The sequence below is a fragment of the Mustelus asterias genome, chromosome 17 (genome assembly GCF_964213995.1).
Source record: "Mustelus asterias chromosome 17, sMusAst1.hap1.1, whole genome shotgun sequence".
NCBI lineage: Eukaryota > Metazoa > Chordata > Chondrichthyes > Carcharhiniformes > Triakidae > Mustelus > Mustelus asterias.
In genome coordinates, this window is record NC_135817.1 from 38,155,083 (window position 1) to 38,182,657 (window position 27,575).

General features: G+C 41.1%; 1 protein-coding gene across 1 annotated transcript in view; it reads right to left on the reverse strand.

Annotated features, from left to right (window-relative positions):
• Nucleotides 1-27,575, reverse strand: part of pola1 (polymerase (DNA directed), alpha 1) — a 293,912-nt gene that overhangs the window by 120,746 nt on the left and 145,591 nt on the right. Inside the window, exons 30-34 of the mRNA XM_078232528.1 lie at nucleotides 27,405-27,537; nucleotides 23,383-23,514; nucleotides 22,519-22,693; nucleotides 6,937-7,118; nucleotides 4,500-4,631 (exon numbers count right to left, since the gene is read on the reverse strand). Coding sequence (XP_078088654.1) covers nucleotides 4,500-4,631; nucleotides 6,937-7,118; nucleotides 22,519-22,693; nucleotides 23,383-23,514; nucleotides 27,405-27,537 — 754 coding nt within the window. The remainder of the gene's footprint in view (nucleotides 1-4,499; nucleotides 4,632-6,936; nucleotides 7,119-22,518; nucleotides 22,694-23,382; nucleotides 23,515-27,404; nucleotides 27,538-27,575) is intronic.

Consider the following 27,575-nt stretch of genomic DNA (forward strand, 5'->3'; position numbering starts at 1 on the left):
AAGTGGAAGCAAGTCATTATCGACCCAAGAAACTGTCTAAGAAAAAGGAGATCTTTCTCCATTTTACATTTAATCCTGTATATGGTCGGAAATGAAAGGAAAGGCACATGCGCTTCTCCTCTAAAAGTCAGAGCGAAGCAACTACTTAACTATTTTGTCTTCCTCAACAAAATCTAAGCAACATGTTTACTTTGAATATCTGGGTAATCCTGTTTGTCAAACATTATTTAACTGTTGAGATGGAATCCATGTATTCGAAGTATAATCTTCCACAAAGGGTGGATTCCAACACTCTGCATCCCAACAAGACTTTGAGTGGAAAAGGTAAAATAACTTTTGTTGACAAATCTCAAATTTGCAGTACAGCCTGGCACAAGAGATAGAAATAACCTCTTCCTGCCTGAGACTGTAAAACCGAGATGGCTTTCCAAACTCTCAATTTGCTGGAATTTATTTATTGAAAGGTAATCATCCATTTCATCTAATAATGTTGATACATTCATATGTGCCATGTGGCATTTGTTCATGGTAACATGTCTTGCTTACAACCAATTCGCTATATGTGTGACTGTTGAAATGACCATTTAAAAGGTGTTAACTGCCTCTTTTGCAATCTCAACATCTTGACATAACAAATAATGCCTCAGGAACCACTGCACAAGATTTACTTGCAGCAGCCTCAATAATAACATCAGAAACAGGAGGAGTAGACTATCAGGTCACCGAGTCTGCTCTGCCGTTCAAAACAAACATGGCTGATTTTCCACTTCAAGTACACTTCCCTACTAACTCCCCTTATCCTTCAATGCCTTCTAAATATCTGTCTATTTTGGCCTTAAACATCTTCAATGATAAGAGCATCCACCCCTGGAGTAGGAAATTCCAAAGATTCATAACCCATTGAGTCAAGAAATTTTTCCTCATCTCTGTTCGAAATGAACAGTCCCTTACCTGGAGACAGTGTTCTAGATTCCCCTGCCAGGGAAAACAATCCCTGTCAAGCCCATTCAGTATTTATATACTTCAATTAGATAATTTCTCCTCTCATTCTTCTAAACGCCAGAGTGCAGACCCAATTTACTCCGTCTCTCATCATAGGACAACCTTGTCATCTCAGGGATCAATCTAGTAAATTTTTGCTGTCCTGCCTCCAATGCAAGTACATCATTCCTTAAACATGGAGAGCAAAGTTGCACATTGTAAAGTGTGTTGCAAATGGAATCACCAACATAAATATTGGCATCAGCTTCAGGATGCAATATTATCTGAATTCTGCACAAAGAAAAATGTTAAATCTCTAAGATCTTGAAGTGATCCTGTGGTAGCCACTTACTTGGAGCTAAAGAATGATCAGTCGAACCTGCTCCAACTTCAGTTTTTTTTTCAACATAAAATTACCACAAATTCCCTCGGCTAAAAACACAAACTCCCTTGGCTAAAACAGTCAAGATAAGGGAGGACAAAGGCATTACAAGGCTCAGTGAGCTAGTTGGCTGGACAGGTGGCTTGTGATGCAGAGCGATGCCAACGATGGTTCAACTCCTGTACTGTACTGGCTGAGGTTATTCATGAAGAACTATCTTCTCAAACTTGCTTCTCGCCTGAGGTGTGGTGATCCTCAGGTTAAATCACCTACAGTCAGCTCTCCCCCTCAAAGGGGTGTATTTTGAAAACACAGGGCCATTGAAACCAACCTGAAGTCAAATGACTGTTGTTAAGTTGTCTTACTCATCTGCACGTAACATCAAATATGGTATTACAATCAGAAAAAGGGGAAGAGTAACTATCTTACAAACTCATAGGTTGGCTACTGGTTCTGATTTAGAATGCTGTGTTCACGCTTGTTATATATTTAAAAGGATTGCAGGTTGCTTTAAGAGTTGCTCACATGATTTTATGATGTCATTAGGATGTTTGCAGAAGCTGCTGTTTTACTTTCAGTTTTGTATTTTGTGCAGAGCAGAGAACAGCTCTTCAATAAAATCTGTTGTGTTAGTTTGAATCTGTGTGTGTAAACCACGTCTTTTCTTTTTTCTGTTAAAACCCACAGCTCCTAACATAATTAGGAGATTACAAAGCTCCACTTCTGAGATCGAACATAAACTAGCTTGATGTGCTAATTCAATGCAGAAGACCTGCAGCACTGTCAGAGGTACTGCCTTCGCAGATAGGCTAATCCATGGTATAATCTGCTTCATTTTATGGATCCCCTAGACCCATTCAACATCTTAGTCAGCATTTCTCCCTCCAAATTGGACCAACAAGTCATTCATCTCATATCGGTTCATGGGTCCTTACTGCACATAAACGTGCTGCTTACATTAATTTTATCTGAAGTGATTCAAAACGTTTCTGAGAGAGACAGGTGTAACATGCCATAAGGGGGGCATGTAGGTCAACTTGTTTCCAACAAGATTAAGGACAACAAAACCAAATTTTAGAATGTTAAACCTAACATCTATCACTACCTTTTATCAACATGCTCTTTAACAGAATAATATTACTGCATAAAACAAGTCAACCTTAAAAAAATGGATGCTTCCTGAATCTGGAGAACTGGCTCAGAGCATGGAAGAGGCTGCCTCAAACAGTCCAACGTTGATGGAAAAAGTTCACAATCCTGTTTTTAAATAGGCTGCATGACTACACACAGGGTACAATACTACTAGGAATTACTTCTTTATTAAAAAGAATGCCATTTTTTAATCTATGCTGCTTGGCGGAAATTAAATGGCTCTTTATCCACTGAAAATTATTTAGGGTAATTGCCATTAAGGGACAAATACTAATCTGATACGAATATAAATGTTATCTGCTACAGAAAGGAAGAAAAGCAGTTGCCAAAATTTGTTTGAACTCTTTCAAAAAGTGAGAGAAATTTGGGTTGTTGGGTTTTATAAACCAAGATGCAATTTCAAACCTTGTTTGCTCAGGATCCCATCTCAAATTACTAATCTCTTTCAATCTTTCAGTATTCTTACCCTGAAAATTTTTTTCCCTCCACAACACAAAGTTCCAGTGTACTAATTTTGTACTCCGTGGGGCGGCACGGTAGCACAGTGGTTAGCACTGCTGCTTCACAGCTCCAGGGTCCCGAGTTCGATTCCCGGCTTGGGTCACTGTCTGTGTGGAGTTTGCACATTCTCCTCGTGTTTGCGTGGGTTTCCTCCGGGTGCTCCGGTTTCCTCCCACAGTCCAAAGATGTGCGGGTTAGGTTGATTGGCCAGGTTAAAATTACCCCTGAGATGCATAGGTTAGAGGGATTAGCAGGTAAATATGTGGGGGTAGGGCCTGGGTGGGATTGTGGTCGGTGCAGACTCGATGGGCCGAATGGCCTCCTTCTGCACTGTAGGGTTTCTATGATTTCTATGATTTCTTAATACCTGCAGTGACAAAGATATTTCCCTACCCGGAATAAGACAGAAAGTAGCTGGGAGAGAGGAAAATGCAGCAGATACCCTCAAAATTAGGAACATCCAGGCACACCATACCCTTTAGCCAATCATTCTTATTAAATAAACCTTGTGCAATAAATTATTTTAGCCCCAAGCAAGTGTGATGCCCTCTTTGCGCCATTAGTGCCTTAAAACATGTTTCCACTGAAAAAGATACTGGTGAATCTGACACACTTAACTAAAAAGCCAGTTACCCAAGTACTGCTGGTTTTCTGGGAGGAAAATATAAATCCCCAAGCTGCCTTTCTGCTGTAGCTCTTTGCCTCAAAGTATTTATGGAAAGGTCCAAGGCAGGCACTTCAATAAAAGGAAGCAACAGAACAAACTTCCCAACAACACTCAACAAGAGCTGCATCCATTCTCACTTTCTTTTACAATCACTGCACAGAATTTATAATTACCAGTTCTTTGCTTCTATTGTAAGTGTAATAGACTAAAGAGCTATCACAGCCACATTTATTTTAAAAGCACCAGCCCTGGAGTGTCTACTAGAGGGCCAAATGATTAACACAAACGCTTTGTCAGAATGAAGATGTAACAAGCACCGCCCAGCCAAAGGATGAATTGAATCAGTGGGTTATCTTTCAGATTAACCAGGGCATTTAGTAAGGAAAATTTCATGAAAGTGTAATTCTTAGCTTTCATGAATCCACGCAGCAGGCAGCCTGCCAACTGTCAAGCTGGTGAAATGTTCCTGCTTCAGAAAACATCCCCTATTCATTTCTTAGTTTAGATAAGCTAATGCCTCTCCTGCACAAGCTTATTTGCAATGCATCCTCCCTTTTGCCAGCAGAATAAGGCATCGCTTATACATCAATTTTAACATTTTTCCAAACAGCACCAAATATACTTTGAATGGAAGTAAAACATTTTTTGCAAACGCGATCCTGCATTTAACGCGAGAGTCATCATTCAAGATTTCTTAAGCAACGAAAATGATAGTTCAGTTGAATTCACTTAAGGTATCAAAAAAGTCACAAGGATTGGTTTTGACCAATGATCAATCCACAAAGTGCTGTTCTACAGTTCTTTACATATACTTACACTATAGTATCTTTTGATATGTCGCCGGATGTCCAAAGTTAGCTTGTTACGCATCTGTACTTCATACTGAATGGGTAATGCATCACAATCAATATTACTGCAGTGAAGCAAACTGGGTTGGATCTGCTGCCCCTGATACAAAATGGAAGAGAGACACGTGTGAGATATATAATTATGATTCATAGCGTTTCAGTGATGGGAGAGAACTTGATTCCTAAAAACAGTCACGAATCAGTAAATGAGACTTCTTCTGTACTCAAATTGATCTTTTTTCATGCGCTACACTTGAAGGTGTAAGGGATCCTACAGTGATGCACTCCTTTGAACAGTCAGCCCATCTGCAAGTTCTCAACGTCCACGCAATTAACTCCCTATCTTGTTTACAGCTGTAATGAAGCAAAAGTCAAGGATGTTGCTCAGTACTGTTGCTCTGTGCCAGGCCCTACTCCTTACTTTCCTTAAGTAACCGGATTGTTTTGACTGAAAAAATCCAAAACATCTGCTGCTCCGCTAGATCAACTTAAAATAATTACTTTTAATTTAGATAAGGAGTTCTTTGCTTTCAGATCCAAAGTCTACAAAGACGCCCAATCTCATAATTTACTGCGTGTTTAAAACCCTGGAAAATAAAGGATGATTACATATTTTTCTATGATTTTAGGTTTAGATCCAAGGTCACAAAAAATATCTGGCACCAACGTTTGATAGGAACGCATCCTCTTGCGATTGATGACAGAGGAGGACAACATTCTAGAGAATGTCAAGAGCAGTTTTTTTTTCTTAAAAACAGGGATGGGTCAGCGGGAGCAAAGGAAAATGAAGACTCCACATTAAAATGCACCAAACTTTACCTTCTTTTTAAAAAAAACAAAGAAATCTTGCTTCCCCAGAAATGGTGCTTCTCGGGATCTCAACTTGCCTGTCATAATTTTCTCGGCAAAAACACTAAACATTCCCCACTAAATGAGAACTGCTCATATGTCTGTGGTGTGTGAACAGCACCATATCTATAGAATCCTACAGTGCAGGAGGAGGCCATTTGGCCCATTGAGTCTGCACCAACCACAATCCCACCCAGGGCCTATCCCCACAACCCCATGCATTTACCCTAGCTAGTCCCCCTGACATTAAGGGGCAATTTAGCTTGGCTAATCCATCTAACCCGCACACCTTTGGACTGTGGGAGGAAACCGGAGCACCCGGAGGAAAGCCACGCAGACTTGGGGAGAATGTGCAAACTCCACACAGACAGTGACCCAAGCCGGGAATCAAACCCGGGTCCCTGGCGTTGTGAGGCAGCAGTGCTAAACACTGTGCCACCGTGCCACCCATATTTAGTTAAAGAACTAAACCCAGAGGAATGATTAGATTGTATCTTCCTCACTCACTGTTTCCAGCTACAGACAAGGAAAAGCAAGACGCTGGTATACAGTAATATTCAGCTACCAAGCATCAATACAAAAACTCTTGCCCCTTTTACATTATTTTTGGCAATCCAAAAATTTTCCATGCTTGTAACTCTAATCTGTGAATGTAAATTTCAGAAGACGTTTGGAATGTAAAATTTATATGCCAGACAGAATGATATTCCAATGCAGTTGGAAACATATAGCTCCAGCACAATTCACAAGCCTAGAGTCCTGAATGCGGCTGTCCTGAAATGGAAGGGTGCCCTAATGACTTGTTTTATTGCTTTTTTCCCCCGTTTGGCAGGTGGAAAGGAATGATTATTTTTCTGAACAGTTTTTATAAATTTGCCTTTTGCTTCTATTTTTCCTCATTGGATAGCAACCTGTGTATATTGCACAGGAACTGGTAACTCATTGGGCTGCCACATGCAAACATCGGGGGGGGGAATTCTCCTCTCTCGCCCACCATGGAAATCGTACTAGGCTGGAGTGGGGTGGGGGGTTGGTGTAACCACGCAAAGGTCCATTGACCTCGGTCGGGATTCTCCGGTTTTGGGGCGAGCACAGCCGGAGAATCCCACACATGAACTTTCACCAGAAGAGACTGCTGAAGTTTGCTTCGAAGGGGAAAATAGTTACTCCCAGGAGGAGTGTTAACAATGGCAGTGCTCATTGCTGCCGTGTCAAAGCATTCCAGAATGTGGAATTTGTCCTTTTCCACAGAGGAATATTTGAGAAAAGTCTGAAGCATCAATCATTTGTCACTTCTTGATATCAATGTGGATTCAATTTTCACCTTGCCCGCATTCCTCAGCAGAAGAACCTGGATTGATTTTCATATTCTTACTTAACAGCATTCAGACCACCTCTCTAACACTGGCCTGCCTTGAATTGGCAGATTCAGTATAGACTGTGGCTAAAACCCAGGACCTTCTTGAAACTACATGCGTCTGCTACTTTGCCTATCAAACCAATGCCTTACAAAAGGACAAAGAACAGCTTTTCACTACATATACTTTTGTACTTACACTTCCATCAAATACATTATCATAAATGTTTTCTGTTCCACATTTTGGACACACGAACTTGAACCTTTCTGCATCACGGTATTTTTCTTCATCGGTAAGCTGTGTTGGGCCACCCAACAGAGCTTCATTTTCTTCATCTTTAACATATTGGTGATGAACTCGAAACTGGGATGGATCCAGGCCTTTATGGAAGGAATGGAAGGAGATAAAACAAATCAGAAATCAAATGCATCTAGTTCATTAATCTTCCCACACTTGTGACGAGCTCACCTAGGTGCAGTAATAAAGAATTAACAGGACAAGGCACAGAGTTTTGATCAGATAAGGTGACCTTTGAGAACACGGTGAAGAATAGATAGGCTCATTTTATTTATTCTAACCACAATTACACGTACCCCGTTTGAACATGGCGCCATGGACCACAATTCACACTTCTGATTCAGAGTGTGCACTGTAACTGAAGCCTAAAAATACGCAAGTAATTCCAAAAGGGGATTGACAAGGTGGATGTTTCCCCTTATTGGACATTCTAGAACGAGAAGCCATAGTTTTAGGCTCAGGGATGGAAGATTTAAAAGAGAAATAAGGAAGAATTACTTCACTCAAAGGGTTGTGAATTTGGGGAGTTCTCCAACAGAGTGCAGTGGACACCAGAACACTAAACTAATTTAAGGACATAGATAGGTTTGTAATTAGTAGAGGGATGAAGGATTATGGCAAGTGGGCAGGAAGGTGGAGATGAGGCTGAGAGGAGGCCAGCCAGGATTGTAATGAATGGCAGAGCAGGGCTGAATTGCCTACTCATGCTCCTAGTTCTTGTGTTAATTTGACATATCAGTGTTGTGGTGTTGGATGTGACAACTCTGATGGAGTCATTTGAAGAGGAGCACAAAGTTATTCCTGTGGCCTGACCACCTTTCAGGAATTCCATCCATAGAACAGATAAACTGGCTCACATCAAAGTCCTGGATTTCCCAAACAGCAGTAACTGCACAATGTCATTGAAATCAAGTGCACTGCAATGCTCGAGAGACATGATGTAAGGTGTTGTATATTCATTGTTTTTTCTTCTACCTTGCACTTTCACAACCTCAGAATGCTCCAAAGTGTTTCAAAGCCAATGAAGTACTTATTGAACTGGAGCACCGTAGGGGAAATATGGCAGTTTTCAAACAGCAAGATCCCACAAGAAGCAGAGATAATGACCAGACATCCTACTTGTATCTGGCCTTTCCATTCAGCAGGACAAGTAGTGCTACTAAAATCAAAGCTGACATCACTTAACACTTTACTTCTCTTAAAGAATCATGATTGGCATCTCAAATAAATAAGCCTGGAAAAAAAAGCTCCATTCTATAAAACCCTGCTGGATGCAGACCGTTGGATGTGTGTTGTTTGACTATATTCTCTACCCAAAAAACTGGACACTAATTATACCTCAATGCTCATTCCTCCCCTTTCCATGTACTCTTGTGATAAATTATTGTACAACACGGGGCCTTGGACTCAGGAAAATAACATGCCCATGACAGATGGTTTAAAAATATACATACAGTGCATGGCCAAAGATATAAATACACTCCTTTTCATTCTTTTTTCCCATGGTAGACATCTGTAAATATACAATGTACCCAACAAAAACAAGGCCCAGATCTTCCGGTTGGCATTGATGCTGAGTGCACTGAAGGTGCCCATGAAGATTGTTGGGGTGTGACCCTTTCATGATTTTTCAGCTGCATCTTCTGATGCTGGTTGAAGGATTAAAGGCCGGTGCAGACATACCTGGAGAAAGCCACTGAGAGCAAGAGGAGATGAGACGAAAGGAAAGACACATTCCCTTTTCATGACAGCAGCAGCGAGATTTAGCTGAGTTTTTAAAGATCCGAGTAAGTGAGTGAATTAATGAATGGGCGATTTAGGCAGGTAGGTGGATGGATGGTTGAGGTGAGTCGATGGATAGTCCAGTCGGCTCAGTGGGGGATTAGTCAGGTTTGGTAACGAGTGAAGCGGGTGAGATGGGTGGTCAAGTGTCTGGTCGTGTGGAGGGGTGGGGTAGTATAGTCAGTGTTTCATATTGTGTTTGGGGTTTGTTTCTTTAGGGTTTGACTATTTCCCCAAGAAAAGCTACGCAAGACTGTAGCTCACAAAAACTATGATTTATTTACAGCTTGATGCGCACCTCCTATTACTTGGTCACATGACATTGCAACATAATAAGCTCAAGCTTCTATTCCAAGGATATCAAGGTAGCTTCAGCTTTCTGCTGATAATTTTCCTGGACCAACTTAAGAATCATAGAATCCCTACAGTGCAGAAGGAGGCCATTCGGCCCATCGAGTCTGCACCGACCACAATCCCACCCAGGCCCGACCCCCACATATTTTACCCGCTAATCCCTCTAACCTACGCATCTCAGGACTCTAAGGGGCAATTTTTAACCTGGCCAATCAACCTAACCCGCACATCTTTGGACTGTGGGAGGAAACCGGAGCACCCGGAGGAAACCCACGCAGACACGAGGAGAATGTGCAAACTCCACACAGACAGTGACCCGAGCCGGGAATCGAACCGGGGACCCTGGAGCTGTGAAGCAGCAGTGCTAACCACTGTGCTACCGTGCTACCGATCTTGGTTGTGAAGCTCTTTCTATTTTTATATGTCTTCTTCTATTGGCCTTGTATCCATATTCTGTCCCTGGTCTGTAGCAGTTTAAGTCCTGTGCTCTGTGCCTGAAATTGAAGTTATGAGCCTGTTTGCATGTCTGCTGCTCTTTATCTTCATCTGAAATTAACATCAAGCTGTAGTTTCCACTGAAGAGCTAGAAGTTCTTCGTCATCTTCTCATTAACAAGTCTGATGGTGAAAAGCCATTTTGTAGCAGTGATGTTTTGTAACTAAGAAGGGCCATGCCACCATCCTCATTCTTTTTCATCAATTCTTTTGAATTTTCAAATTCCCCTTTTAGCTTCTAAACGTGCCTGAGAATATCTAGGTGAGCTAGTAACACTCAAATTCCTTCACAAAGTTCTGAAATAATTTGTTAGCGAACGGTGGACCATTGACTGACACTACAATGGCCAGGCATGACCACATGGCATGAAGATTCTCTTCAGGGAATGAATGACTGCCTTCATCGTGATGCTGTGCAATCTATTCACTTCAATCTATTTGGAACAATAATCAATGACGACAATAAATACTTCAATTCTGTTTCCAGGACACGCCCATGGTCTTGTTGGAAAAGTGGACAGTGACAATGGGTCAATCGGCTGTTGGCTATTCACACAAAGCAATTCAAAATTAATTCTTCTATAGAATGATTAATGCTTGGTCACCAAACTGCTGGGCTCTTGCTTAACCTTTTGCCATCCCCAAATGACACTGATGATTTGTTTTTTGAGAATCTCAAGTTGAAGTGTTTTAGGGATGACTGGTCAACAATTAAAAACTAAGAAAGCATCAATGATTATGAGAGGCTTTCAATGTTCAAAGCACTGGTGTAGCATGAGGCTGTTCGGAGTGTAATCTGGACATCTTTTCTGGCAGTATTCCATTAGTTGGATACATTTGTCATCCTACCGTTGTGCTCGTCTAATCTCCTGAAATCTCTTTTCAGTATCTGGTAAGTGTTCGTTAATTAGAAACATAGAGAGAAAAAAATAAGAGCAGGAGGGGGCCATTCGGCTCCTCGATGCTGCTCCACCATTCATTACAATCATGCCTGATCATCCAATTCAATAACCTGATCCCGCCTGCCCCCCCTCCCAATAACCTTTGACCCGTTTTGCTCCATGTGTTACGTCTAACTGCTTCTTGCAAACATACAATGTTTTGGTCTCAACTACTTTGTGGTAGCGAATTCCACAGGCTGAGCACTCTCTGGGTGAAAACATTTCTCCTCTTCTGTCCCAAAAGGTCTACCCTATATCCTTATGTAAGGGACTGAGGAAAATTTGTGGGGAAGACATTTACCAGTGTTCTTTGTCCCTTGTGGGTTTCAGTGTCCTGTTTGCCGGGCGGGTGCTGTGAACAGGATGCTGTTGGTTGAGTGATGTGGGCTGGGCCTATGGGATTGCTCTGGGGGCGGGAGGAAAAAAAGGCGCCAGGAAGTGAAGCAGCTGCAGAGCTGAAGAGGGAGTGTGCAGAGAGAGAGCTTTTCCCAGGCAGTGAGAATTCGGTTTGGAGTGAGAGGCAGCCAGGCGTTCCCCTGCCTGTTCTTCTCATTACTGCCGAGGAGGACAGCCTTCAGCGCACTCGACCTACGTTGCTGCACGGATAGCTCGCGGCACCTCTGCCTCCTGCAGCATCATCTTCCACACGTGTCTCTCTTCTGGACTTTGTGTGTGTGTCGTGAGTAACTGGTGGGGACTATACAATCCAACTGGAACAGTATCTACAAATGTTTTACTGAGGATGAGTTTCCCCATGTGTGCACCAACGGATGGGCCCCAACGGTTATAGATCAGAGCTCACTGTTTTATGTCTGTTAATTATATTTGTTATTAAATTTATTTTTGATATTCCGATTACAGTACTGACATTTATGGGTAAACAGGGAATTAGCCAAATCAACATCAACCGCTAGGAATTCGGGATCCTGTTGATTGAATATTTAAATAGTAGCCCCATATGGTGGTCAGCAGGGGGTTACACTTAGAGTGTGATTCTGGACACCCCACCATTGGGAACATCTTTCTTGCATCTACTCTGTCTAGACCTGTTCGAATTTTATAGGTTTCTATGAGATCTCCCTTCATTCTTCTGAACTCCAACGACTACAATCCTAACCAACTCAAACTCTCCTTCCTCAGATAAGGCAACCAAACTTTTTTGATTTGATTTGATTTGACTTATTATTGTCACATGTATTAACATACAGTGAAAAGTATTGTTTCTTGCATGCTATACAGACAAAACATACCGTTCATAGAGAAGGAAACGAGACAGTGCAGAATGTAGTGTTACAGTCATAGCTAGGGTGTAGAGAAATATCAACTTAATGCAAGGTAAGTCCATCCAAAAGTCTGACTGCGGCAGGGAAGAAGCTGTTCTTGAGTCTGCACACAATATTCAAGGTGTGACCTCACCAAGGCTCTGTACAACTGCATCAAGTCATCCCTGCTTCTGTACTCGAATCCTCTCGCTATGAAGGCTAACATACCATTTGCCTTTTTTACTACCTGCTGCACCTGCATGCTTACCTTCAGTGAATTAGTGAAGAATATGCTTCCATTTCCTCAATGAAATTCAAATCTTCCATGTTGGTTCCTTCCACTGGTACTCTTGATATTGCATTTGCTGTTGTCTGGTACTTACCTTGGATATACTCAGTTACTGAATCATACCTCATTGGCCTAAGTCTGAAACGTTAAATTCCAGGTGCCAGCTTTGCAATTTCCTTTAGGTTAAGAGTTACCAAAGGCTTGTAGTCAGTTTCAATTTTAAACCACATTTCCATCATGTAATCAGAGAACTTCATGCATACTCATGCTTCTGCTAGTACTTCTTTCTCAATTGTAGCACACCTTTTCTTAGTGTCTGTGAGTGGTCTTGAGGCATAATAAACTGGTTTTCTTTCACCATCTTTTTGAGCTTGGAACAAAAATGCACCTGGACCTGTAAGCCCATGAACCTGTGAGGACTTTGGTCAACAGTTCTGGATTGTCGTGAGTTTGAATTTCAGGAGAAGTTAGAAAATTTTTAATCTTGTCAAAAGTATTTTGATGGTCCACATTTCAACACCTGGTCTCAGCGGCTCACTGATTTCTGCAAATTTGGTAAAATTTGCCTACTTGGTTGACCATCCCAAAGGAATCTTGGCAGCTCTGTGACGTTCTTGAGCTGTGGGAACTCAATTATCACCTTAGCTTTCTGCGGGTCAAATGTTCACATTGAGCCCGAGGAATTTAACCACTGGCTTTGCAAATTCACATTTCTTGCTCAATGTTAAACCTGTTTCCTGGAGAGCTGAGAGATCTGCTCTCACTCCATTGACATTTGCTTCCCTCGAGGAACTGTCCAAGATTATATCGTCCATATGGCATATTACTCCTGCCATGCTTTCTGGGATCCTGAGACACTGTTCTCTGGAATATTTCTGGAGCAGGCACAATTCCAAAAGATAATCTATTAAAGCAAAAATGTCCAAATGGCATGTTAAAAGTGATCAGTCTAGATCCTTAATCCAAAGGTAGACACCAAATCAGCTGCTTGCATCTAATTTGGGGAATAGGGTACTTTTTAAGACTTTCATCCACTGATGGAAGAACAGAAAAATGTTCATTCTCCGTACAGATTCCACAGAAAATGCTGGAAAATCTCAGCAGATCTGACAGCATCTGTGGAGAGAGAATAGAGCCAACGTTTCGAGTGTGGATGACTTTTCGTCAGCTCTGCATTAAGCATTGATAAGGGACAGAGCGAGTGAGATGAAGAGTAAAGTTTCCTATCCTCAGAATGGCACTCTGTTGCAGAAGTGTTAACATTTCGGTTTTATATGCAGACATCCCTGAAGTCCAACTGAGATTTGCAATTTAGTGAGCATTATTTGGTTTGTGCTGTGGAGCTATGGTTAGTTTCAGATTGTCCAAAAATCAATTCACATAGAAATCCTCCAGCAAACAAAGACATTCACCTGATTACAGATCAAAGGTAAAACAGTATTATGCTATCTGTGCTGAATTACTCAATTCCCAGTTATAAAAAAAGATTTTAAATTGTGATAGATAGTAATGAAGGTATTATTTGCTCTTTTAAAAATAGCTCCAGTACTTTGATCTGAACAATTAAAAATTTAAAAAAAAAACAAGTCACAAAAATAAAAACTGTCTCCATTCAGCAACAAAGTGACTCAACACTACTTCTGCTTCTCCCTTCAAATGTGTTCAAGTCCACCACAGCAAAATGCAAATTACAGGCTTGGCAAAGAACACTAACGAATATACAACCCATTGCATTTGCCTTGACCATAACCAGTTGCTTTATAGCTCACAATTCAATGATACCACATCAACACACAAGTCAAGCTCAGGACAGTATTTGGAAAACAAATCATTCTACAGGAGGTGACTTATTTGCAGTACAGAATCTAGAAACTTTTTTGAACAACTGAGGGACATAAAGGCCATGCGCCTCGTCGTCAAACACCCAATAATTTCAAGGCCGCCTCAATTATTAGTGTAAGGGAGTCAAGTGGACCTAATACAATTGTTCTCGATTTAATTAAAATCCTGTGATTTATTCAAAGTATGCATTTTGAATATACATTTTCCCTTTCCACCTTTGCTGCAATCTGCAGTGACCTGCAATGATGAATTGCCCCAACAGCAACACAAATAGTTTCCTTCCCCCAAGTGTTTCGCTTATGTGTATAATGCATTCAAGTGTAAAATTACTATCTAGAAAATTACACATTATGTAGGATTCCTTTACACTGGAGAAGTAATTTCATCACAACTGCACTGAGACTATTACAATAGGTCTTACTTTCAACTTAGCTGGACTGCTGGGGCCAAGGCAAAAAGATGTTGACTTCAGATGCTGCCACCTAGAGACAAGTATTAAACTGAAAGCCGAAACATTAATTGCACAGCAATGGGGAAAACAAATTAAATGCACAGAATTACTTTCAAAATGAAAATCTTTTCTTCATAACAGATTTAAAAAATGATGAATGCTTTTTTAAAAATCTGTTAATTTGTGAAGTGAATCAATCTGTTCAACTCTGCTATCAACTTCTTGAATCCAGGCAAGATTAATTTAAACTGTCTCTTGTGTCTCGCTATAAAGATTTTCTCACTTTGTACTACAGCTGCAGCATACATCCTTCAAGATATGTTCTACTTGAGCATTGGAAAACTAAGATGATGTACACAAAAGCGCACTCAAAAATATTGTTCACTGGTCTGAGGGCAAAGAGGTGAAGGCAGAAGAGGACTGAAATTTCATTTTCTTTTGAAGACACTATTGCTCGGGGTCAAAAGCAGACAACTGTTACTGTTTTCAGCTGATGTTGTCAGTCACACCTACAGGTAGGCCGCAGTCTGCTCGGGACCAGACCAGATAACAGCCAAAGTGCCAGATCTGCTGAGTTTTTCTGGCATTTTTTGTTTTTAAATCGCCAATACGACACAGCGCGTCAGTTTTAAAGCAGCTATAAAACAAAATGCACGCAGCCCAAATCCAAGAAGTGCTTGTTGCAAAAACAAATCTATCCAGAAATTGAACTTGTGGAAGTAAGTGCCTCAGCAGCTGAAACATGCTGTAAATATACAGCAAGATATTTGGCTACAAATTGGAGTTGGTTCCAATTAAGAGGATTCAGGCAAACTGGACTAAATGTTGGATGCTTTTTTATTAGAAGGTGGGACGGGGAAGTAGGTTCCAAACCAATTCCTGCTACCCACAACATTCTGCAAATCACATAGATGACTGTACAATAAATTTAGGATAATGAGGTCCAATTTATTAATCCTTTGTATGGATATCATTCAACAACTATATGGAATTTTATGACTGATGTCCGCTGTTGGCTAAAACTCCCTCAGCAAAGATACCAGAACCAACAATATGTACTTCTTTGCAAAATGGACACATGGAAGAGAGAAATCCAATTTGGGGAATTCAGGTGAGTACCATGAGCAAATTTCATTGTCATATTTAGGATATGTAGGTTTCTCAACTTAATTGTCACCTGCAGCTCAACTACTGTCTAATAAATCCATCCGAAGCCCCAGCCTACTTTTCCCAATGTGCCCAGTCTGATTTCTGGGGTGTTAATCAGGCAATGGGGGCAGGGACTGGTTATTCTGGAGAGACTGCACTGCCATCTGCACCATGACACTACAATCCATGTTGCAAGCTCACTGGTTGGTAGGAAAGGAAATCTAATGGCCCCAATGTAATCACAAAAAACTTGGCTGTGACAATTTTCCAACCCCACCCAAAACAGAGAGACAGGTCTCCATTCTGCCACTCCCGATCTCTAGGGTAGCAGCATGAGCATCGCTTAGGGCCTCAGTCACACAGGCCATTGCTGCTGGTATCGCTGGAGTTGCCACACATTCCACAGTTACTGATGAACAATTCTTCAACGTGCTGCACATGATGCTAGTGGAATCCTTCCAATCAAACCAGCACATAGTCAGATATTGCTCCCAGTATCTTCACCTGGGTTCAATGCACCATCGGCGTTGTTCTTTTAAATGGAGGGCCTGCGAGAGGAAATCCTGTTCCCTTCATGGCAGTTACAACAGGCCTGTAATCCTGCCCTGGGCTCTCAGCCCATCAGCAGTGTTAAAAGCAAGCTCCATGCTGGTCACTGACTAATTATTCTAAATACTGGATCTACAATGGCGTTGCTCACTGGAAGTCAGAGAGCAAAGGTGCATTTACCTTTCTGCATAGTTTGCGTGTTGATGTTTATCTCCCTCTCTCATCTGTTTGCCCTGCTTCTGTATTGTGTTATTTTGGTCCTTCATTGCGCCCGTGTCACATCTGGGTTCTGTTTATTTTTGTTTCCCTTGTGGTTGTGAGGTGGTGCAGGGAATGGAGATGCTATGGGGGGTATGCACCACATTTCAGGTGGAACTGGAAAGCAGCAGGAAGAGGATAGCACTGACAGCACCGCACGAGACATTAAATAAAGCTGCATATTCAGGTTGTGTACTTTGCGGCCTCAATGACACCTCTTGTCAGCTTCCTTCCTTGTTGCCCTTGTCGTTGTTCCCTACTACTATTACATATCAGTTTGTAATGTTGTGCCGTGTGCTGGTAATATGACATTCTGCCCTCTTACCCTCCAAACACGAGCAATAGTGTACTGGTCCAAGCGTACAAAACAGGAAGAAACAGTGATAAACAGGGAATGCATGTTGAGGCATATTGGCTAAGAGGTTCCATTTGGATGCAAACTGCTCAAAATTCAGCTAATTTTCAGAAGTTTTCACTGTCTGATTCCACTCAAGTCTTTTGCATAACTCTTCTGTGAGCCAGCACAGACAGTGTTTTAGAACTTCTAAACTGCATTAAAATGCATTCTTTGTTATATATGAGTGGTGCAGTTTTATTCGTATCACTGAAAATCGGTATCTCACAAAAAATTTCATAATCAGTCTCCAGTCCTTCATCAATCATTAACTTAATTTTAGATAACTAAAAATGACAGAAAATTATACAAAACTATTTACTGGTTATATCACAGCAGACGCCATCTCCCTGGCCCTACACTCAACCCTGGAACACCGAGATAACAAAGACACCTAGGTCAGACTCCTATTCATTGACTACAGCTCAGCTCTTAACACCGTTATTCCGACAAGACTTATCTCGAAACTTCGTGGCCTGGGGCTCGGCTCCTCCCTCTGCAACCAGATCCTAGACTTCCTAACCCACAGTCAGTATAATAGGCAACAACATCTCCTCCACAATCATCCTCAACACCGATGCTCCACAAGGCTGTGTCTCAGCCCCCTCCTTATACACTTCTGATTGTGTGGCCAAATTCCCCTCCAACTCGATTTTCAAGTTTGCTGATGACACCACCATTGTGGGTCGGATCTCAAACAATGATGAGATACATTACAGGAAAGAGATAGAGAATCTGGTGAACTGGTGTGATGGTAATAATCTCTCCCTAATGTCAACAAAACGAAGGAGATAGTCATCGACTTCAGGAAGTGCAGTGGAAGGCATGCCCCTGCTTACGTCAACAGGGACTAAGTAGAAATGGTCAAGAGCTTCAAGTTTTTAGGTGTCCAGATCACCAACAACCTGTCCTGGCCCCTCCATGTGGACAATGTAGTTAAGAAAGCCCACCAATGCCTCTACTTTCTCAGAGACTAAGGAAATTTGGCATGTCCACTATGGCTCTCACCAACTTCTACAGATGCACCATACAAAGTGTTCTTTCCGGTTGTATCACAGCTTGGTATGGCTCCTGCTCTGCCCAAGACCGCAATAACTACAAAGGGTCGTGAACAAAGCCCAGTCCATAACTCAAACCAGCCTCCCATCCATTGACATTGTCTACACTTCCCACTGCCTCAGAAAAACGACCAGCATAATCAAGGACCCCACACACCCCGGACATTCTCTCTTCCACCTTCTTCCTTTCGGGAAAAAGATACTAAAGTCAACTTCTTTCCTGCTGCCATCAGACCTTTGAATGGACCTATCCCGCATTAAGTTGATCTTTCTCTACACCCTAGCTATGACTGAAACACTACATTCTGCACTCCTTTCCTTCTCTATGAACGCTATGTTTTGTCTATATAGCACGCAAGGAACAATACTTTTCAATGTATACTAATACATGTGACAATAATAAATCAAACCAAATCAGTATTCAGTAGTTTGTTTCTTAGTAATTGTCTTTTAGAAATGCAAGCTTTTTTAAAAAAGGTACTTATTAGGGTTCTTATGCCCAAAGACTGCATCTCAATTTTAACATCCATCATGATGATCCTTAAATGGATGCAATTAACAGAAACTCGCCAGGGTGAATGACTTGATGTGGTGGTGTGACCCGTGTTGTGGACAGACTTGGTTTCCAGAGCCAATGTTTTTCAAACGAACACAAAAAAAAAATCACAAAAACTCGAGTTAATTTGTGCTCAAAATTTCTCAATCTTTTGAGTTGGTTTTGAAAGAACCAATGTAACCTTGCAGAAACTCCAGGGCAATATATTCTACTGAGGGTTAACCAGGGCATATACAATATGGAGAAGGGAGGTGGGCAAGCGGGAAATATGCCGGCATTTCTTTTTTGCAATACATATTTAAAAATACACGGTAGAAATGATTATATGATGATTCAATTTCAAGATATAGCTTCACTGTTCATTTGAATAAGTCAAATAGTGTAATCACAAACATGCATGTGTGTTTATTATTGTCCACATAACTCACTAACCTTGCGATGGACCAGTTTTGTACAAAATACTCATACAAGGTGCAATTTTCATTATCCATTCTCCCAATTGGAAACCGAATTTGCCAGAAGCACACACTAGGAATTCAGTTGTGTCCTATCAATAATTTTCTATTTGTGTGAATGACCAAAAGGTCATTAGCAATGTGTGCCTTCACTTCTGATTGGTGCACCTATCTGGCAAAGCCCCTTATCTGGAGCAGTGGCAAATAAATTATCCCCCAAGTGCTAACATCATCAGAATTGATGCAACAAAGGGAATTGTCATGAGAAACTCTGGATAGTTAAATGCTACCATCGAACTTCAGCAGCACTGACCCAGAGTTCCTAATGAAATAAAAATGCTATAAAGAATGGCTTTCAAGCAAACTTGGTCCAATAACAATTCGAATGCCTAATGGCTGTCATTTACTCTGGGTTTTGGGTTGTCGGCCTAATGCCATTTCTTTGAACCGCAATACATGGAGCACGGTCAGCGTAGTAACAATGTGTTACGGTGCTTTGGTTATCAGACACAATGCGATGTCGAGCTGCACAGGGAGATATCAGGACAGGTGTTAAAAAGCACGGCTAAATGGGTACATTATGAATCAACTTAAAGGAGACAAATGCAGCAGAGATTTAGGGAGAAAACGCCAATGCGTAGGGTCTTCACAACCGAAGGTTTGGCTAGGAGTGAGTGAGCACATCAGGGATGTGCTAGTCCTAGAATTGAAGGGTGGGTCAGGAGTGTGAGGCCATGGGGGGATTTGAACACAGGGTGAGAATTTTAAAATGGAGGCACTGCTGGACCAGATGCCAGTTAGGTAGGCTGATACATGGGTGATTGGTGAAGAGGGCATGATGCAAGTTAGGATATGGGCAGCAGAGCTTTTGGAGTGGGGAAAAGGCGGGAGGACGTCCAGGAGAACACTGGGATAGTCGAGTCTGGAACCAACAAACGCAGGAATATGAATTTCAGGAGCAGATGACTGGAACCAGGGGCGGCGACAATCCATCGTGCAAGTTACTGTCTTTATTTTTTTAATAGATAATTTTAAAACTTTATTTCTTTCCCTTGTTGGTCATGTTCCTTTAATTCACAAAACCTGACCTCAACACAAAGCCCCAAAATGCTTGCAGCCAGTCCCCACAACACCAGGAGTGGAGAGAGAATGGGGATGTGTCACTAATCTCACTGTGGATTGACCACATCCATGTTTCAAGATGGTGTCAGAGCGAGGCAACTCTTTGCAAGTTATGAACGGTATGATTTGTACGGCTAGCACGCAAATACTTGTCACTGTATCTCGGTACATGTGACAATAATAAATCAAATCAAACCAAATATTATAAAAGTGGAAGCAGGCAATTTTTACGATGGAGAGGATACGTGAGCAGAAGTTCAGCTCGGGGTTAAATAGGAACACCGATGCTATGAACAGCCTAATTCAGGTTCAGACAGTTGCTATGGAGGGTGAGGAAATCAGTGGTTAGGGAACAAAACTTCCAATCTCAGCAGACTGAGAGCAATCTAAACGTGAGACGCTAAATTCATAAACATCAAGTTCCGAATAAAGAGACCCATCATTCTGTCAGACCACAAGAAATTTAGCTTGGAATTGTATTTTGGAAGTTTGAGCAAGAATGTGGTAAAATTTTATCTAGGTTAGTTTGTGCCAGGTCACACTTGATTTATTCTGCTTTTAGACTCTACAGCTGACCTGGAATACTTTCAATGGGCCTTGAAATTCTTCAATGCACACAAGTTTGTTCTTTCCCTCAAGTATTTGGACATGAAACATCCTCTTTAGAAGATAACACTATCAAAGGACAGATTTGTACTTCACTCACATATGCAGGCTTCACGTTTTAAATCATTTTTACTTCAAGGGGGCAGAACATCAAATCAATGACTAAACACGGACTATCAGATCACTTGGAAAAATCTCCTTTACAGTTTCTGACTAACAACAAAACGTTTGGGGGTAGATTACTCCAAGAAACTGCAAGATTCCCCCCCCCCCGCCTCCTCCTCCCCCCACAGCTAACTGCTGCATCAATTTGTACTGAATGGGAGCAGTATCACTGAAAAGGAGGAATAAAACTGCAAAAGAGATAACTGGAAATGAGCACCGTTCAATTTACAGATTAAACCATCTCAAAAAAATTAGCTAACTGCAACAATTCATTCAGATTGCTGCTGTGCCCAAACTCTCCATCAGCAGAAGATGAGGAGCTGTTTTCAAGCCAAGCACCAACTGCCACAGATCATGGAATCCATAGAATCCTACAGTGCAGAAGGAGGCCATTCAGTCCATCAAGTTTGCACCGACCACAATCTCACCCAGGCCCTATCCCCATAACACCATGCATTTATTGTAGTCAGTGCCCCTGACACTAATAGGCAATTTGGCATGGTCAATCCACCTAACCCGCACATCTTTGGACTGTGGGAGGAAACCGGAGCCCGGAGGAAACTCATGCAGAGACAGGGAAAATGTGCAAACTCCACACAGACAGTGACCCAAGCCGGGAACCGAATCCAGGTCCCTGGCAGCAACGCTAACCACTGTGCAATTGTGCCGCCCACCATGGATATGGGTTGCAGGTTTGATCCCATCCCTTCAGTTGCCATTTGACTTCCAGCAACATCACAGCTGAGATGTGATCCTGCTGTTCCCCCAAAATTTACAAACAAAAATACAAACATAGCAGTTAGTGAGTAATCCTATGAACGAACCCTGATGGATTTCACACTTCCCTCTCCAGCCACAGGACACAAAGACTAATTGTCACATCACTAACCCGGTCCCCCTGCTCAAATCAGCGTGTGTGGCAAAGCTGGGGCTTTTACTGGTCTGAGTAGCTTCAGGCTATGCATTTACCATCAGGCTTTTCCCCCCACTTTGGATCAATTCTCCTTCTGCCCGGAATGGCAGAGACCTTTGGATTCCTAAAGGCTGCTGATTACAGACTGGCACTCAAGTGGCCATTTGTAATAAATCAAAGCAGGTGGCATGCTTCAAGAGGCACAACAGTTATACCTGATGCCATCTTTAGCCAAGATCAAACTCAATTCTAGCAGATCTGGATAGCAATGAATAATGGAAACTCTAGCCATTTGTCCCTCCCCTCACCCAGTGAGGGTGAAGATGACTGTACTACTTTTAACAATGCCTTGGCTGACATTAGCTACTTCACCAGAAACTAGAATACAACCATAAAACTTCAGAGCACAGGGCAGAAGCCATACTGTCCATCATACCTGTGCTGACTCTTTGAAAGAGCAGTCCATTCCTGTATTCTTTCCCTACATCCCTGTAGATTTTCATGTCTACATCCAATTCCCTTTTGAAAATTACAATTGAATCTGCTTTGATCATCCTTTCAGGCAATGCATTCCAGATCACAACAACTGGTGGTCTAAACCAGTCTTGCTGCATCTTGATTCTGGTTCTTTTGCTAATTGTATTAAATCACTCAATTTTTTTGCTTGGCTCTGCTACTCAATGTATTAACTAGCTGAACCATCCGGACATTCTTCCTACAGGGAAATAAAGTATAGGCTGAATTAAATCAAAACCAATCAACTTACAAGTTATTAAAATAGTCAAGGTAAGATGTGGCACCTTACCATTGAAAAACAACACCATTGGCTTATCATTTCCTTACCCAACAAGGTAGCAATCAATGCAGAGTCTATCCCATCAATGGGTTCGCAGATTCGAGCCACTACAGGATGCACTTGCTGGGAGAGGTAGTACTGTGTGTCAATTGTCAAGGTCTCCTGTTTTTGCAGCTGCTCTGGTGCATAGGCTCGCTGGCTGGCACTCAGGTTCGAACCGTCCTACAGAAACACAAGGTTTTATCTTTGCCCTGAAACGTCAACTTACTAATATTATTAGTCTAAGGGACGGGAGGTTAATTAAAGCCTGGGAAGTCTAAGAGGATATATTCATAAATATATAATGAGGCGTCCTTTTGTTAAAAGTCTCAACTTATGCTAAAACATCAGGGCTCAAAGTCTTCAAACATGCCTTTTGTAAAGAAAAGTTGCTTTGTGTAATCCTATTATTCGGAAAAGAAGCAAGGATACACACTAATTTGCACTTTAAGGTTCACTTTGTTTTCACATGATATGCAGTTGTGTGGATATCTCCAACTTGTCCTTCTCTTGCAATCTAAGAATGTCCTACATTCATACCACTTGACTGACTGAATTTAGCAAATTAATTAGCTTTATCAGCATTTTTAAGGTCAAATATTAAATAATTATTTGATGTACTGCAGTATAGACCAATGCTTTTTGGACTCTGCCTCAGCTTCAGGGGAACAATGTAGGAATTTTCTCATGTATAAATCCTCCAAAATCCATCCACTAGGAAAGGGAGATATATTTAGCCAGAGACCAGTTGTCAACATTGGAACTTCAGCCCCTGATCAAATCTTCAGGGCTCAAACTGTGAGTAAATTGGCAGTTGGCAGCCTGTCCATCCTGACAAGGGTTATGTGTCATCTTTTTCCACCAGTTCTTACTTGACAAATGATGTAGGAGATTGTGTCCCCAGCTTTCATTTTCCGCCCTCCTTGTGAATTTATCCACATGGCAACATGGACATGAGGCAAGCTTTTTTTATCTGGGTAATCTTGGGGATCCTTGGTCAAAGCCTACGACAAAACAAAACACAAGCAAAATTCATGACTTTAAGTTTATTCTATTAATAAGGTTAAAAAAAAATGCAACCACAGGAACCAAATTACAACTTTCAAACTCACCAGCTATACTTCAGTTACCAATACTCTCATCTGACCTTCTATTATCAGTTTATATTAGTTTGTCACTTCCTGCTTAGAACAATACATACTCGAGCAACGTTGAGTTAGACTGACAGCTCTACAATACTGAATCATGGAAGCAGAGTTCTCCACATTCAGGTTAATATTCAATTTTGTCACTGGAATTCAAACCCGAAATAAAATAAAGTTAGCCAACAGCTGACAGGAACAATCTATTCTATTTCTATGTTAACAAGCACATTTGGAAAAATGCCCACTATCGGCTGTTTGGGAACTTTTTAAAAAATGAGCTTCACACCCTGTAGCTTTAATGCAATTGATGGGAAGCAAAATGAGAGCCTCAAGATTTTTTTAAAAATCAACAAGCCTCATTTTCCAGAGTTTGTTTTTTGGCCGTGACTTATACAGCATCAAGGCAAACCATTCCCACCGACAGCCAGAGATTGGAGCAAAAAAAAGCTCGTCTTCCCACCACTTCGATGTTGGAATGCCCCAGGGATCTATCCCCATGGACCCATTCTCTTCATTATCCCAATACTGCTGTTTCAGGGACTCCTGTACTCTCTCTCATACCCCTTCCACTGCTTGTATTCAAATCTTTAAATCCTTATCTCTGGTCCTACCACATACCATCCACCCTATCCAAACTCTCTGCTACATTGATCCTGGTCTTGTTCATTCCCCCATTCCTTCACCACACTGATGGCTGTGCCTTTAGCTATCCAGGCCGTTACATTCTATACAAGTGCAATGTTGGATGCCACTTCCTACATACGAATTAAATTGTAATGTACTTACTGCCGAGTTACTTTTTCTAAACATGGAAACTGAAAGTCAAAAGGATGCTGAGAATTAATATTGATGGGGTCAGTGGAAGGGTGAAAACAAAAAAATCCTCGTGTGTTGAAAAAGGACCAACTTACAACTATCGGTGGAAATGCTCATTACAAACTCACTTTTCATTTTTACATCTACAAAATTAAAAATTACCTGCGTGATATATCCAGAATGCCTAAGTATACAAGTGCTAATTTTAATATATCTTTCTTCCAATGCCTGTACTTGTCTGTTGCTTTTTTTTAAAAGTTTGGGCTGTATCACATGCTACTGAAGGTCCCTGAAGAGCAACATCTGTGTGAAGTCACTGTCAGTAAGCTGTAAAACACTAGCTTCAGGAGATTTTATACCAAAATCACAGCTGAAGCTATTTTATTAAAAACAAGCTGTATTTAACCTCCCTGCAGACACTATACAAGTGTTGCCATCTCCCGATGAACTCTCCCCATCAGCTCAATAACTTAAACCACAGCCTGTTAATCACAGATTGCTACTGCAAACCTGTGCATCTGCAGACTTACACCAAAATAAAGGTTAAAAGTGCTTTACTGGTTTAACCAAACTGCAAATTTGTTTCCATCAGACATTTGGAGCTACAATCACAGCTACATGCTGGCCTGGGAATACAAAAGTTTATTAAAACACACAAGAAAATTGAAAATATACAGGAAGTGAATTGACCATGTTCTTCCTATTTGCACTACAATTTTACTGCCTCATTTCTTTTTCTCTAAAACGGCAATAGGTTTTCACTGAATTGCATTTATCTTGGATTTCCCTCTTGATGAAGCAATCTACTGGCATGAGAATCACTTCTAACTTTCCCCACAAAGGATTACATCTCAATAAAAAAACCAACTGCAGCTTGTCAGCAAAACAAATGTTGAAGTTTTGTCATTTGTTTTTGCTCAGGGATGTGGGAAGGTCCTATTGATGAGCTGTATAAAAATGCAACCGATTTACTGTATGATTAGTCTGTAAGTTAAGAGCATGGAGCAGAGTATTGGTATGCTCAAACAGCTGCGACTCCCGTCAATCACACCAACTCATTGTGTCCCTCTTAGAAAAGTTAATAAGCCTCGTTCTTGCTAAAGCACTTCAGTGTGCTTTGCATTTCTTGCAGTATGATTGGAACAACCACTTTGTCAATAACTGAAATTCCTGCTGAAATTTGGACAGCGCAGTGAAAAAGAAGTCGCAAGTTTCAGTTCACATTTATGCTGAAGAAATTTTTTTTTATTCCAAGACTACATTTTACAGAAAAATAGGCATTTATTCCCTGCTCGTGTGGTTAGGATTCAAACTTTACGATTATACCAATGGGATTTTACTTCAAACACTTTGTAATTTTTACACAAATGCATATTTTATGTCTGAAAACGGGTTTACAGTGGTTGCCTGGATTCTGAAAAATTAAACATTCCACTGTCTGTCTTTTTTTTTAAAAATCATCTGAGGAAATTTAAAATTGAAATGGAACAATTTTTTACTAAAAATAACTGTACGCCATTATATGCAGTAAACAGGAATCCAGAGTATAAGGTCCGATACAATACCGAGACACTTGTTCCTGGGAACCTCATGAATGAATGGCAATAGTTGGAGATGGCACACTGCTCCCAACTCCAAATTAAATGGGATTTCAAAATCCCATTGTGTGCAGTGTTCAGAGTATACATCAGAATGCACACACACAATTTCACTCAGGCCCAGAGTTTGAAATGGCACTTGTCTTATAATAATTCCCCTTCATTGCAAAACAAAATGCCACTTTTAGCATTGCACACTTAATACTTCATAACGTAAAACAATTTAACATCCAGCTCCAGCACGCCTCATTCAGAGAAATTCCTTTACTAATCCTTCAAACATCAATATTATGGTTATTAGCACATGCTGCAAGCAACTAAATACCTGTCAATCACTGCGACCTCACACCCTGTCAGACAGTGGTTTTTAATCTTGTTCTTCAACGAAACTTGGTTATGTCACATTGCAGCATAGGTAGATTTTGAGTAGCACACAACGCCCCCAGGAAGGGCAAGCAGGAAGAATTACATATTACAGAAAATTAGGTGTCAAAGAAAAGATAAAGCGAAGGAAAAACTGAAGGTGGAGGAAGGATTTTGAAGTTGACTGCACATTCACATACTTCGGACAGCAAAGGGAGATTGGAGGAGAACGGTAGTTCCACAATGAGAGTTTCCCGAAGAACCACAAAATAAAGCAGTTATCAGCAGACAACTTCAAGTTCAAGAGTGTTTCCTATTGCCACACCATGCTATCGGTAAGAGTTTCCATTCTTAAATGAAAACATAGTGAACATGAAATATTGAAAGAGTAGGGACAACGTAACTTTAATTTCCATAACCGGCAAGGAAAATATGAGGTCAGCACATCCATGCAAGTACATTTCAACTTTTCTTCATCAGCAGGATGTGAACAAAAATGGACACTCCTACCTATGTTTGATGTTGTTCTTGATTTACAACAAAGTACACAGAAAATCCTTTCTCCACCCAAAGCGGGCATTCAATTACCACAGAAAACCAACAGAAACCTTGGGTCACTGTTGGATCATACTTTATACTTCTCCCTATGACTCATCATGATTGGAGGCTTGAGTACAACAGGATTGCATGACTCCTGAAGCTCATCAGAAATATTCGCTAAGTTTTGCATTCCCAGTTTCCTCACCATCAGGAACCAATTCTTACTGCAGCAGAGGTAGCAAGAGACATTTTAGTAAGGATAATAGCAACTCAAAACAGTTGCACGTAACTTGTACTATAACACCCCCAGATAAACTAGAAATTAAGCAATAATCTCACGGTCGGATTCTAACGACTCACCTATCCAGAAATATTGCATAATATTTTTACAGACCAAATTCATAAAATACAAAACCAGCCAACACACTCTACCTTGTTAATTTCAAATTGAGTCTGAGGTACGCTGCCATTCACAACATTCTGCTGGATCTCCGTTAGCTTACTTTGGATATTCTCCACTATTGTGTCCCGAGGTTGATCAGACAGAATCTGACTGATAACATAGCTACAAACAAAACAAAATCAAATGTAAGCTAAACACAG